Source organism: Gracilinanus agilis, chromosome 1, assembly GCF_016433145.1.
Source record: "Gracilinanus agilis isolate LMUSP501 chromosome 1, AgileGrace, whole genome shotgun sequence".
NCBI classification, from domain to species: domain Eukaryota; kingdom Metazoa; phylum Chordata; class Mammalia; order Didelphimorphia; family Didelphidae; genus Gracilinanus; species Gracilinanus agilis.
Window position 1 is genome coordinate 727,481,467 of NC_058130.1, and position 14,633 is coordinate 727,496,099.

The 14,633-nt window shown below is 44.2% G+C and overlaps 1 protein-coding gene across 1 annotated transcript; it reads right to left on the reverse strand.

The window, feature by feature from the left end:
* Window positions 1-723: 723 nt before the first annotated feature.
* Window positions 724-7,575, reverse strand: C1H19orf25 (chromosome 1 C19orf25 homolog). The gene is made up of 3 exons (XM_044658604.1): window positions 7,508-7,575; window positions 4,589-4,738; window positions 724-1,611 (listed from the first exon to the last, which is right to left on the reverse strand). Exons 2-3 carry the CDS (start codon window positions 4,725-4,727, stop codon window positions 1,367-1,369), a joined length of 384 nt encoding a protein of 127 aa, XP_044514539.1. The 5' UTR covers window positions 4,728-4,738; window positions 7,508-7,575; the 3' UTR covers window positions 724-1,366.
* Window positions 7,576-14,633: the final 7,058 nt, after the last annotated feature.

Genomic DNA, 14,633 nt, shown 5'->3' on the forward strand with positions numbered 1-14,633 from the left:
AGAGACCAGCGCCCACACCTGCAGGCTCTGCAACTACAAATAAGTCGTTTAAGCTTACTTTCCTCATCTATAAAATGGGGATGAAAACACTTAACTACTTATCTCAGAGCTGTTTTAAGCAGTGTGCATTGTACAAAGCAGGCATTTTTTAAATGTTTGTTGAGGAAGACAGGTAGTTGGCTGGGTAGATTGAAAGTCAGGCCTAGAAATGGGAAATCTTGGGTTCAAATCTGGACTCCAACATGTCCTAGCTATATGACCCTGGGCTAATCACTCACCTCCATTGCCTAGCCCTTACCATTCTTCTGCCTTGGAACCGATATTCAGTATCGATTCTAAGACAGAAGGTAAGGGTTTAAAAAATGCTTCTTAAATCAGTGTTTGGTTGATTATATGCTGAGGCATTGTGGTGTAAGATGACAACTTGGAGTCACAAATCTGACTTCAGATCCTAATTCTCATTTGTAAAATGAAGTGGATTAGATGAGATGGCTTCCAAAACACCTCCTCATTCTAGATCTGTGATCCTTTGAATTGAATGTCTAAGTAGTAAGGAAAAATTAACATGGAGAAGCTAGTAAAAGCAGGAGATTCTGGGCAACTCTCAATGAAATGGTCTACCACAGAGAAGAGTCAGAATAAAAATCCTCCTCAAACTCCTCCTGGCCTTCAATGGGTAGGGCCCAAGATAAAGGACGAGGCCAAGCCAGTGTCCGGACGATTTTGATTTAACAAGGGTAACAAAATCAACAAAACCACCAGAGGCAGCATGCACAGACATGACCAACTTTTAAAAAGTACAAGGCATGGATTTAATAGGACTTTGAGGACTGTGTATAGAGAAACAGGAGAGAACAGGAAGACACTGTGCTAGAAGCACCAGATAACCCTTCTGGGAGCTATGACAATTAAGTGAATGTGTGCCTGGAGTCAGCATTCTTCTCTGGTGATCGAGCAGTGTCTCTCGAAGATTCATCCTTGAAGACAGCAGCTAATGGCTCAGTCCTAAGTTCCATGGTCTGGTTTAGATTCTGTTCTAGATACCATGAAGCACTCAAACTGGCCCAGGTCAATCTTGACCTACTCAGGTGACTCCAATGGCAGGGATAATGACTGTCTTCAGATCCTGATACTAGCATCTGCGTCCTCTTTATAGGACCAGGGGTAGATGTCCTGCTATGATATTCCTCCATCCCTCCCCCAGCCAGGGATGTAGTCTGAAGGGGATGTTGAATTAAAGAATAGAAAAGCATGGAGGAAAATCAACCCACTAAGTCTTGGAAAAACAGTTTCCAGAAGAGCTTTTGTCTCTGTAGATACTGAAGTCCTGAATTTCACTTCCAAAAATAAATCCAAAAGCATGACATCAACCTGAGGAATCCATACTGGGAAGACAGCTGGAACCCTGTGCTCCCAAGAGGGCCCTCTGTTTCATCTCTAAAATGTCCTGCTCAAGGCTGTCCCCAGCCTGCCGCAGCTCCTCACACTTCTGTTTCAGCAGGCCACAGGCCAACTGAAGCCGATGGTTCATGGCCACATAGGAACGACTCTGCTGATACTGCCGTTCCCTTTCTGCCTCTGGGTCCTCAGTCTCCTGAGGGGCCGAAATCTCTGAGAAGGGAAAGGAAAAGAAAGGGGTGGAAAAAAACACAAGTCTAGTTGTATCTTGGTTACTTGCATATTGGAAATGGGCACAGAATGACAAAAACTATTCCTGTTTTTAACCCTGGAATATGTCATCTGGAAGGGAGGCCCTTAGGACACAGGATGTCAGAGGTGGGAGGACCCTTATGACACAGAATGTGAAAGCTAGGAGGGCCCTTATAACAAAGACTAGTATAGCAGAAAGGACCTAAGGACACTGAATGACAGAGCTAGAGACTTTGGAGATCATTCGGTCCATCCCCCTTTTACAAACAGGGAAATTAGCCTGATATGATGAATAAGATACACCCAACTATGTAGATGATAAACAATCACCTTAGTGCAACTATCAATAATATGGAAATAGGTCTTGATACATGTATAACCCAGTGGAATTGTATGTCATCTACTGGGGGGGGCACCTCAGTGGTTGGAGGGGGGCCGTGGTGGTTAGGGGGAGAGGGAAAGAACATGAATCATGTAACCATGGAAAAATATTCTAAAAAATAAAAAAAATTTCATTTCATTTCATTTCATTAAAAAAAGATACACCCAACTATAGTAGTAGGTCTAATGTGATATGGGCCATAAGGCAATGTGGGACAATCAACAGAACAATAAGGAGCAAGTCAAGGCTGGATTCAAGTTCTTCCCCAATAGATTGATTTTGTGTAAGTCGTTTCCCTTCTCTGAGATTTGTAATATGTAGAAATGGGTGGCCAGGTCTTTTGGCATGGAGGCGCATAGCCTCCAAAAGATGAATCCGGCATTGCAGCAAACATCTCATGTTGGCATGAGACGTTAATTCAAGGTCCTGGTGCATGGTGGGCCATGCAGTTAAGTTGGGGTTGGTCCTAGTCTCTTGGAGGAATTTTTCCTTTTCAGATGGAGAAAAGAACTCCCTCAGTAAAAATTCGACATCCCCAAAACTCAGTTTGAAAAGGGTGAAGGCTCTCTTCAGTTCCTTAATACTTTTATATGGGCTGAGATAGAACTTGGGGAAATGGAGCCTGAGGACCTCTGGATCATTAGGGGTGAAGGCTTTATATGATTTGACATGTAATATACCCCTCTCCAGCTGAATAATGGTTCGATCCACAATCGGGGGAACAGAGATGGTAGCTTCCATCTCCGTAGCCTTGTCCTCAGTTTTACTAGGTCTTGAACTTGTGCCTGTGCCCATTTGTTTGTTCTCAATAATCTCTAATTGAGGAATGGTGTGTTCATCCAATTGCTTCTCCTCACGGATTTGTTTATTAGCCTCAACTAGCAATTTGATTTGTTCTTTTAAAGCCTGGACTAAGGAATCATTGTTAGTTTGCTTGACCCTTCCCCACAGATGCTCTCACACCCTTTTTAAAACCCAGAGACCTTGAAAAATGGAAAGCACAATGGCAGCCATAGTTGGGAGATAAGATATAAACTCAGCCAGTGTCACCGCAAGCCATCTATATGAATCATAAATTACAAGCAGCCTTAGCAGATACTGTGGAATTGTAGAAAACCAGAGCTGATAGGCTCACTGTGAAATCGTCCATAGAAGCAAGCAGAAGCTGCTTACAATAAATGTCATCCTTGCTACTGCCATGGTTATAGATGTTAATGAAAAAAAATCAGTGTAGGTTCTTGACCTACGAGGTGCTCACCAAACTGTTATGCGCACGGAAGGGATCTAGGCAGATGCTGATGATAGTATATGAATAGGGTGAGAGACCTAAACCATGGCTGAAAGTGAGTTTAGATTAGCTCTCACAGCAGCAGGGTTAGGTCTCCTTTAAGCACAAGATTCCCTGCCCAAACCCCAGGGCCTTAGAACCTATCCAGCCAGGCAGTTTGAAATGTTTCCAGGAAGTAGACTGTGACTTCCTGAAACCTTAAATTGATGATGGATAAACCTGGCTTGGAAAGGCTAGGCCAGCTAATCATGTTAACCAGATATGACTGCTAATGACTAATTGTTGTTGGTAATGTAAACAATGGCTTCAAGAACGTTTAGGTTTTAGGGTTTATTTAAACCCAACTGAGGGTAGGTAAAGGAGTAGGAAGGTGGGTGAAAGAAAACCCTAAAGATCTTGCCTATGTTAAATAAAACTTGAAACACTAGTTGTTGTTCCTAGGTGCAGAGTATGAGAAAGTCTTGAGGGCTACCAACTCTGTTGCTTGGTAGGCTGAGCCCAGAGGCTAGTCAGGCCCCTGGGTCAGATGCTGCTGTTCTTGACTGTAGCTGTTGACACTGAATTGAACAGAAGGTTCTTGGCTATGCCAATGAAGTATTGAATTTGGCTAGCAATGGTGTTTATCCTGGCCTGCCTAACCAAAACTCCCAAACCACCCAAGGGGGCTCAAACCACCTCCTTCCTAACCCTCGAGATGAGAGAAAAGTGAAGACCCCTAGGGTCTGTGGACCCCTTTTTATACCCTGTCCTTAACTGTCACCCTGGCACATGCCCTGGGTGCTCTGCCAGGTTCTGTGTTCCAAAGTGGCAATTGCTAACTTGCACCCAGAAAGAAATGGGTACCCATTTCTGCATGTTACAGATTGTTTCCTCATTTATACAAAGAAGATAATATTTGTAGTCCCTATATCACTAGTGCTCTGAGGAAAGTGCTCTAGAAATGGGAACAGATTATTATCTTCAAGATAATAGATTTTACCTCCCCATAAGTATTTACCTGAAGCAAATGTTAAAACGAGTTGGTGTTCTTTGCTCAGAAGTCAAATAGTAAGAAGTGAGTGAGCAGGAGGAAACTAATATGAGATCAATAAAGAGATATACATATATATGTAAACATAAATGTGTACTTATACATGCATAGAAATGAACAAGTCACAAAGTGGATAATTGTAATAAAAAGGTGATACTAGTCAATTTGGAATGTTCAGACATTCCTGGGATCAAGCCAGGCTGCAAAGAACTGGGTTGTGTGAATAATGGGGACTTACCTTCCAGGGATTGTGGAGTAAAGGAGGTGAAAACTGGATCAGAGGGCAGAGCACCTTGGACATCCTCAAGTATTTGTTCAACTGTGGGTGGAGCTGGTCTTGTGGGAAGGACCACTCGCTTTCTGGCCTTAGAGGTCATCAGGCAGAAGGCTGAAGTAGGAATAGAGATAAGAAATTAGGGGAAACTGTACAAGGAGTAAAAAAGTAGACAGGTAAGAGGACAGGATGGGAGGAAAGGTCAAGTGGACAAACAGAGAGAATCTTAAAAGAGTTGAGTCCACTACAGATTCATGATCCAGAGCTTCAGCCAGGCCCTCACGATGGTGCCAGGCAGCATGGCAATCTTTTTCCCCATATGGACTTCCTATGAGGCAACATTAAATGGTAGAAAAAGTCCTGGGCTTGAAATCAGAAGACCTGGGAGATTTTGCTTCCTTAAATGGATTTAGTTGAAGCTGATATTCAAATTAGTTTGCAATTTTTGATCTGTGCCCAAGTTTGGTGACATTCTTTTCTGCCAAAAGCAAGCCCTCTACATATGTCCTATCCTTGTCCCCTCCATTTGCTCTTTTTCCCCCTCCAATTTCTTTCTCCACTCCCTTCTTTTTCTTCTGCTCACAAATATGTTCAAATCTACCCAATTTTAAATAGAAAAAATTCCCCTTTCCTATTCTATTTCCTCTAGCTATCAACCCATTTCTTCATCTTGACTACATTGAAGTGCCCAGCCAGTCTGCCCAAGGTTTTTATCATCATTCTCCTAAAGCCCAGTTCTTATCTACTCAATCAACTGCTTGTAACTTCAGTGACTTTCAGTGCCAAAAGGGAAGTGCAGCTTCAGACTAATAATTGAGGATGTCCACAATCTAAACCCAAGCTATCTTTCCCATGTCACCTTCCATTGTTCCTACTAACCAGTATCTACCAAACATGACTGCTGTAATTTAGCTAAAATCAAGCAAGCATTTATTAAGCACCTACTATATGCTCAACCCTATACACTCATTCACATTATTCCTGACCAGATGGCCCTTTCTTATCTCTTCACTTCTACTTATTTTGTTCCAGGTCTGTAATGCCTTCTCATATCCCCCTGTCTAGCAGGTTAACTCATGTAAAAATAATTGTATAAGATTATTCACTTACAAAAATGAATATGGAAACTTTTTGCATGATAATACATGTATAACCCAGGGAAAAAATTAAAAAAAAAAAACAAACAAACACACAAACAACTTGGCCAGGAGGGAAGGGGTGTGTGTGGGGGGGGGTGGGGGGTGGGGACAGCTAGGTGGCTCAGTGGATTGAGAGCTAGGTCTGTAGATGGGAGGTCCTGGATTCAAATTTGATCTCAGATACTTCTAAGCTGCATGTCCCTTGGCAAATTAAGTAATCCCATAGCCTAGCCCTTACCACTTTTCTGCCTTGGAACTAATACTTAATATTTATTCTAAGTCAGAAGGTAAGGGTTTAAAAAAATTCTTAATCAGTGAATTTAATGTCAAACAAAAAGAGCTGTACATGAAACTGCAAAACTCTATTATATGCAGCTTGCTTTTCTTTCAAAATACATGATGTCACACATCATTTGCAAAGCTCTCATACCTAAGCTGATATGGCCTATCCTGGCTCTACATCTAGTGTTCTTTCTATCATCCCAGTCAGGATCTCCAATTCCCTTATTTCAGAGAAGGAAACCTGCCCAGCCCATCTGTGTTTCTACAATAGCTTAGCCTCACAAAGGGTCTTGCACATGGAATAACTTCAATAAATGTTAGCTGAATGAAAATGAGGTAGATAAGAAGGAAAATAGGGAAAAGTGACAGATGGGAAGACAGGAAAAATGTGGGAACTGGTCAAAGGAAGAAAAATATGAAAGTGGGGAAATCAGGTAAGTCAAAGTGCCACCAATCCCAATAGAGTGTAAACTCCTTAAAACTGGGGGTACTTGTTCATCTTATTTTTGTATAACTTGCTTTTGTATATTTTTCTGCACATAGTAGGAGCTTATTAAATGCTTTGGGGATTAGACTGGGACTTGGAAGTGTTCCCCACTGTCTACCCAGCCTCCCTAAGCTGTCCTACACACTGCTCGCTAAACAATATGACTTGTATAGGTAAGGGTGTGCCATTACTCCCCTGAAAATTTTTCAGTGGCTCCTGTATAGTTTAAGTTACTCTGCCTCAAATTCAAAATCTGGCACCACCAGGCCTTTCCAGTTTTATCCTATCAAGAGCTATTTACTTCACGATTATCTTATATATCTAGCACTTAATACAGTGTCAAGCAGTCATCTATTATTTATTAAGCAAACACCTACTATGTGCCAGGCACTAAGCTTCATGTTGGGAATATAAGGAAAGGCAAAAAGAAGTATTTGTTCACCAGGAACTCACAAACAAGATATACAGGGTAAATTGGGAGGAAAGGCAGGATTCTAACATTCGGAAATAGGAAAGGATCCTTGCAGATGGGAAGATTTTAATTCGGATTTAAAGAAAGCCAGGGCAGCTGAGAGGCAGGGTTTGAGTCTCCCAACTAGACAGTGAATACCTTGAGGCAGGGACTCTTATCTTAAATAAACTTCTCATATATAAACCCTAAATCTCTGCACACAGTAGGGTAAAGACTAGATCTGCATTAGCTGGGGGTGAGCCTAGGAAAGCTCTACTAGGGAGAGTGAAAAGATGGAAGGGTACTGGGGAGGAAGGTGGAAGAAGAGGGGGTTCCCTCGTACGCCACACCTCACTAACATTATTGGGGTGACGCTAAATGCAGTTCATCCTCCTCCCTATTCCAGCAGCTGGTCTACAGGCGCCCATCCCAAGACCCGCGGAAGGTCTAAGGAGGCCATTTCCCTCCCCTCATCCCGATATTATGAAGGAGAGGCCTAAGACAAAGATAAACGAGCGCCTCACCTGAAGCTCGCGCTCCAGTGTCAAGGAAATTGTTGGGGCAATTGCCTATGCGGCCGCTTCCGCTTCCACTTCCGCTTCCACCCCTTCTCCCTCCTCTCCGACCCCGCCCACCGCCGCGCAGGCGGCCTTCTCCTTCCTTTCTGGACCCGCCCACCGACGCGCATGTGTCCTTTACCTACTCTCTGGCCCCTCCCACCACTGAGCACTCGTCCTTTTCCCTCCTTTCCGGTCTCACCCACCACTGCGCACGAGTCTCAGGGCGCAGGGCGCGCGCCCGTTCGTTCTGACCCCGCCTCCTCTTCGCTTCGCCTATCCACAAACGTGCTGCGGATATAGGCCTAGAGGCATTCTGACCTCACCGCCTCCTTTTTCCTCCTCTTCCCCCTCCCTTCGGGGATCACGTGATAGTACGAGGTGGGGCAGAGTAGAAGGTAAGCTCCTGAAGACCGGAACCTCGAAGTAGATGCCTAGGATTATAAAACTGGAGTGAGAACGATATCGCAGGAATCAGCTAGGGCTAAGCCAAGGCCTGTATTTTACAGATGAGAGGCGATCGAGCGCCAAAGAAGGTGCTACTTAATAAATTCCAACCTCCCAGCCTCAGTTTCCTCATCTGTAAAATCAGGACAATAATCGTGTAAAGTTATATTAAAGCACTTTGCAAACCTTAAAGTGATACGGAAAGATCGTTATTGCTACATTATTAATCCTTTTTAATTATTAATTATTCATTAAAGGTGGAGTGTGTGATGGTAATACAGAATAAGTTTGTCTTTTTTTTTAATTTAAAGACAGGCTCGAATCAGTTTATGAAGCAAGAGTTTGTATTTTATCTAGAGGCAATAGGAAGTCTCTGAAGACCTTGAATAGGGGAGTGACATGAATGAATAAAAAAGCAGAACAAGGACTTGGAATAGAAGCAGGCAGACAGCAGCTATTCTGCTCTGACCATTATAAACCAGCTTCAGAAGTAACAACCAGCCTTCTCAACAGTCTCCCTCTGAGTGACTATGGCAGGGAGTTCAGACTAAGAGGGAACCTGTAGTTCTGTCACTGAAAGGCCTTCTATGGAGCTGGGGCTAGATGAAGTCTACTGGAATTGCCAACAGGAGCAAGCCCACAGTGTTATTGCCCAGGTCAGGACCTCGTAAAGCTTAACTAGAAGAGTAGTGAGCAGACTACTAACTGTGGATGAAAGCTTGCAGATCACCATCCTGAACTGCTCCTGAGATCCTTCAACACAACCCTCAGGAAGAAAGCTGCAGCAGGACCCCCAGAGGATACAAAATGGAACCAAACAATCACTATAAAAGTATGCAGACCCATGCTCTAACACAAAGTCTCAATTTAGAAAGTAAGGCTGGAGGGTAACTAGGTGACTCGGTGGATTGAAAGCCAGGCCTGGAGACAGAAGGTCCTGGATTCAAATGTGAACTAAGAGCACTTCCTAGCTATGTGACCCCAGGCAAGTCACTGAACCCCAATTGTCTAGTCTTTACTGCTCTTTTGCCTTGAAACAGACACTTAGTATTGATTCAAAGATGGAAAGTAAGGGGTTAAAAAAATATGGCTGAAAGTATGAGTAAACACACACACACACACACAAAAGGAATCACACTATAAAAATATTGACAGGGACACCCAAGATTCAAATCTAGAAGAAGAGAATGACTGAAACACAAAAGCTCAAAGAGAAAACACTGCTGAGAAAAAAATTCAACTAGAATTCCTGGGAGAAATAAAGCAAAAGTTTAATTAAAAAAAAAAAAAAAGGAGAAGAAATCACTTCATTCCCTTGTCTCACAAGTTGGGAAACTAGTCAACAACAAAGCCATAACAAAAACTCAGGTGTCTTGACTCTTAGTCCTGAGCTCTTTTCCCTGTAATTTCCCTTCTGCTTTCATAAAGATTTCACCTTCTAAATGCCTCCTCCCTATACACACACCCAGCTGCTAACCCTTTAAATAACCCCGATACCTGATTGAGGATGAGGAGCTAAGCTGAGCTGAGTTTTCAAGGACTTTCCAGTCAAATCTGCAAAGGAGGTTTCTTCTTTCTTGTTTTATAACTAGCTACTATGACTGTCCCTATCCCTTCTTCCTCTCCCATTCTTCCTTGGCTAAAATCTGAATGCTGGGGACAGGGCTAGGCTGTAGTGGGTATTAGAGTATCCTGTTTAGACACCTAGTTCTCCTTTCCCTGGGCTCTGGTACCTAGCTGAGGCTGCCTCCTAGAAACAAATTGCCCCCAAGAAATGGATAATGATAGTAATTGAAATGATATAGTGCATAAATTACCAGAAGAGAAGGCAGGACTTCTACCTCCCAGTCTTGACTTTGCTTTTAAGTGGCAGTGTTTTCCCATCTATAAAATAAGGGTGGGAGGATGAATTAGAACGCTCTAATGATCTTCCTCTTCTGCCACTTTATTTTAAGGTTTCTTCCAGCTTTAAGCGTCTGTCAAACATCCTTGGAGCCAAGGGGCTCCCACTCCTCTAGACCCTTCAAGTTCCCTCTAATTGCCCTTCAGCTACTAGGACCCACCTGACTAATCCAGATCCATGATTCTACGTTCTGGGAAAGTGACACTCATGTCTCCCCAACCATTGGGAGACTCTGATGTCCTGGAGGAAGACAGATGGCCCTGTGTCAGTCCATGCTGGCAACTCCAAAAGACAATGGAAGCTTCAAGGCTGCTAGAGAGAAGCTGGGCGTGTGAGGATGATGGGGCCAGAAATAAGGTCCAACTCTCCAATCCGGGGCAGTGCCAGGCATTGAGTTTGACCCAGGGGTCATTAAGCAGGAAGAATTGGGCAAAAGCATGTGAAGAAGGTAAGGAATCAGTTTGGAGATGAGGTAGAGGGATGGGGGTTTTGATTAAAAGTCAGGACTCCTGGAGAGAGAAGCTAGATTATCAAGGAAAAGGCTCCTCCTTACTTTTCCACAAAGGCCTCCTTTTCCTTTAGTGCCCCAGGTCCCTTGGAGTCAGCCTACAATCCCCGCCTCCTATTTCTCTGCTCTACCCTTGGATGAGACCTTCTCCTCCTACCCTCTGTGAGTACCATACACACCACCTCCAAACCTGATTTGGGGCATGGACTGGAAGAAGGGATTGATTATGTCCCCTAGGACATAACAAATGGAAGGAATGTAACCTAGGATATCTTTTCATTTAACTTTTATTAACGTGTGGTTTTTTTGACTTTTTTGAATACATTTTGTTGTGACACAACAGATTTCTCTACAAATCGCCTTACAAAGGTCTTTCCCTGAGTGACAGTTTCTCAGTTAACAGAAAAGAGCTGTATTCTTTCACCGTGAGTGTGACGCTAACACTGACCATTGTAACTGACAAGGGTTTTGTTTTTTTGTTTTTTTTTCTCTTTGTGTTAACATCACTTACTTTTCTGAATTTATTGTGTGAGTGTATTGTTCTTTCAGCCCTGCTTTTCCATCCCATGCCTCTATTCTTAGGACAGAGACAAAGACTGGGCCTGTAATGTAGAGAACTCCCGGGTGAGGTAGCTCCTTCCACCAATGTCAATCATCACTGTCTCTGCAACTTATGATCTTAGGGAATTGCCTACAGCCCTAATTAGGGCTTAAATTAGATTAGATTAGAATTAGGGTTAGTTAACTTGCCCAGGGTCACATAGCCAGTGTCACTAGGAGCTGAATTCAGGTCTTCCTAGATCCAAGGTCCATTATCTATCCACTGCATGACCTCTTTACTCATTCCTTTCTACATATTAATAGCCCAATTAATGTTCATCTTCTATATGGAAGATGCTGGGCTTAGCTTCTTCTGATATATACTACCTGTACGACCTTGGGTAAGTCACTTAGACACTATATGCCTCCCTAGGAAAATTCTTTAGGATTTAGGAAGTCATTTGTAGTGATAAGGGAATTCCCATGTCAAGGAATGCTCATGATGCTTAAATCACAGGTCATTAGCTTGTTCATGCATTATAATTTATACAGATATTCCCTAGTCATTGGGCACATAATTTATTTCCATTTTTTTCATCATAAATAATGAAACTGTGGATCAAGGAAGTTTGATTACTGATAATTGATTTAATGTGTGATCCCTAGAATTTGTATTTTAATAGGTTATTGTTTTAACCTAAATAATAATAGGGCCCCAATGGTGGAATTTCGGTCAGAGTGGCTTGATCATTAAAGGCATTTTGGAGTTGGATGGTCTTCCAAGCACAAAAGCACTGCCCAGTCTTTCTAAGGCTAGAACGGGAGACTCACTGAATTTGTCTCTCCCTAGCAGCAACCTCACCCCCTGTCCCCTATACCGAAGGAGACTCTGGCCTCGGAGGCTAAACCTCCCTCCAAAGACTCGGAGCATGCCAGATAGCACATTGGTCCTGGAGTTGGTATGTGAACGAGGGCTTCCTCTCTTCCCCTTGACCCTGACTTCAGCCCCTGTCCTAGCCAACTCTTGTCTCTTCCTTGTCACTGGCTAGAGCTTAGGGGGACCTGTTGAGGGGAGGGGGAAAGGGCAGACTTCATTCCCTTCCTCCAGCTCAGTCCCCTCCTCCTCAGGATGGTATCCTGGTCTCTTGTTCCCTTCGGGCCCTGCCCGGTGCCCACTTCTCCTTCCCTGTGAGATTCCAAGGTATGTATTACAAGGTGAGTAATTTAATCCCAGAGTGGTGGTTAGGGGAGAGTTGGAGACAAGCTCTTTGTTTGTTGATCTCTGAAGCCTAGAATGTTTGAGCAGAAGATACCTGAGGGCTTCAGTTAGGTGACATATGGCCAGCTAAGCCTAGCCATTATTTTTGTTTGGCAAGACACCCTAACCCCATGGTGGTGAACCTATGACACGTGTGCCAAAGATGGCATGCAGAGACCTCTCTTTAGGCACCCATGCCCAGCCCTGCCCCTGAATGCAGGGTCTCTGAGCTACCTCCTGCCTAGGCTTCCCCCACCTTCCCTGCTGGACTTGGGCAGCAGCCCCCTCACTCCCCAAGGTAACTGGGTGCAGGGGCAAGGGTCCCCATGGCTACAGGAGGTGGCTCCCCCCAAAGCTGGCTGGGAGCCAGGCCCCACCCCCAGGCATGGCACACAGTCTGGGAGGGCAGAGCATGGTATGGGGGGGTTGGTAGGAGTGGGGAACATGATAACAAAGGGGGGAACATGGTAACAAGGTCCCCAAAAAGTTTGCCATCACTGTGCCAGCCATTGCTTCCAATGGGCACCTGTTGTCCGTCCCTAGGTGCAGAGCAGGCTGCGGCCCCATGCCTGGGAGTTCCTGGAGATCCTAAGTCAATCCTTCCAGGTACCATCTTTCTTTTTGTTCCCCTCTCCCCTCATATCCTGTGGGTCATATGCCTCTACCAGGAGCCTAGTTTGACAGCTAGAGGGACAGTGGAGTGGGATTGGTCAGTGGATTCTACCTTCTGGAAAGGAAAATCTGAAGGATGGCTGCACCTTCCTAAGGATTACATCTCCTTGTGCCATTTCTAGGCAAGCTGAGGTAGGAGTGGTCAGACCTTTAGCCCATCCCCCTCATAATTCCTGATTCCCCCTCACCCCACTCTAGATCATCATCTTCACTACAGCTAAAAGGGATTTTGCAGAACCGATGGCAGATCTCCTGGATCCCCACAAGAAGTGGATTAGGTGAAACTTCCAACTCCCCACTCTATTCTTTGACCCTTTCCCCACATAGTCCAGAAAGGACATCAGACAAGGGATTCAGGCAGGAGACGAAGGCTCTTAGCTTGGCCACTGACTGGCTGTGTGACCTAGGGCAAGTGGCTGCCCTATTCTGACCCTCTATTTCCCCCATTTGTAATCAGGGACAATCATCTCCTCTCTCCCTGCCCAGGGTGAGGTTGTGAGAGATCTTATGCATGCTGAGTAAGAAAAGCTTAGGAAGGAATAAAGTGGTATCCAAACCGAGGGACCTTTGAAAGGAAAAGGGGCATGCTAAGCGTTTGTTTGAATCCCAGGGGTCGCCTTTTCCAGGAGGACTGCATCTGCCTCTGGGGCCACTACGTAAAGGATCTGAGAGTGCTGGGGCAGGACCTTGCCCGCACTGTGGTCTTGGCTGATTCCCCGGAGGCCTTCCCCTACCAGGTAACAGCAGCCTTTACCCCTCTCCACTGGATAGATACCTCCACATTAGAGCAATGAACAGCAGTGGAAAGAACCATGAATTTGGAACAAATCACAGGATTTTAGAGTTAGGAGGGACCTCGGTTATCATTTCACTTGTAAAGAAATAGATCCACAGAGGGAGAGTGGCCTCTGGAGTTAAACCTCGCTCTTCAGACTAAAGTCAGTGTTCTTACTACTATCCAAAAGAAATGAAATGGAATGCTGGCTTAGCCACTTGTCCCTGTTATCACCTTGAATAAATCAATTCCCCTCCCTGGGACTCAGTATCCTTTTTAAAACAAGCAGTTGATAGGGAGGTCAATGACAAGAGGAAAGAGCGGTTTCATTCTAAATTATTAGTATAGTAAGAAGTCATCTGTAGAGGGCCCCAGGGATCTGTGCTGGGCCCTGAGTCCTATCAGTCAGGAAGCATTTATTTTTTTGAAAAATGTTTTTAACCCTTACCTTCTGTCTTATTACCAGTTCTAAGTCAGAAGAGCAGCAAAGGCTGAGGTTAACTGACTTGCTCAGGTTCACAAAGCGAGGAGGTGTCTCAGGTCAGATTTGAACCTAGCTCCTCCCAACTCCAGGCCTGGCTCTCTACTGAGCTGCCCCTCAAGAAGTATTTTGTCCTGTGCTAATCACTGGGGAATTAAAAAAGAAGGCAAAAGCCAGTCCTTGCTCTCAAGGAGAGCACAATCTATTGGAAGAGACAACAGGCAACTAGGTATGTACAAGAAGATACACCTGCATGCTGTTGAACAGGTTTTAATCAGTGATTTGCATAAAAGCCTACATGGCATCTGTGAAATTTTAGATGATGTAAAACTGGGAGGGATCCCAACACAATGGAAGACAGAGTAAGGATCCAAAAAGATTTTTTTGCAGTTGAATCTAATATGACGACATTCAGTAGGAATAAATATAAAGTCTTGCACACTGGTACAAGATAGAGGAGGATATGGAGGGGTTTAGTGAGCTGTCAGTCAAGCAGTTATTAAGTACCT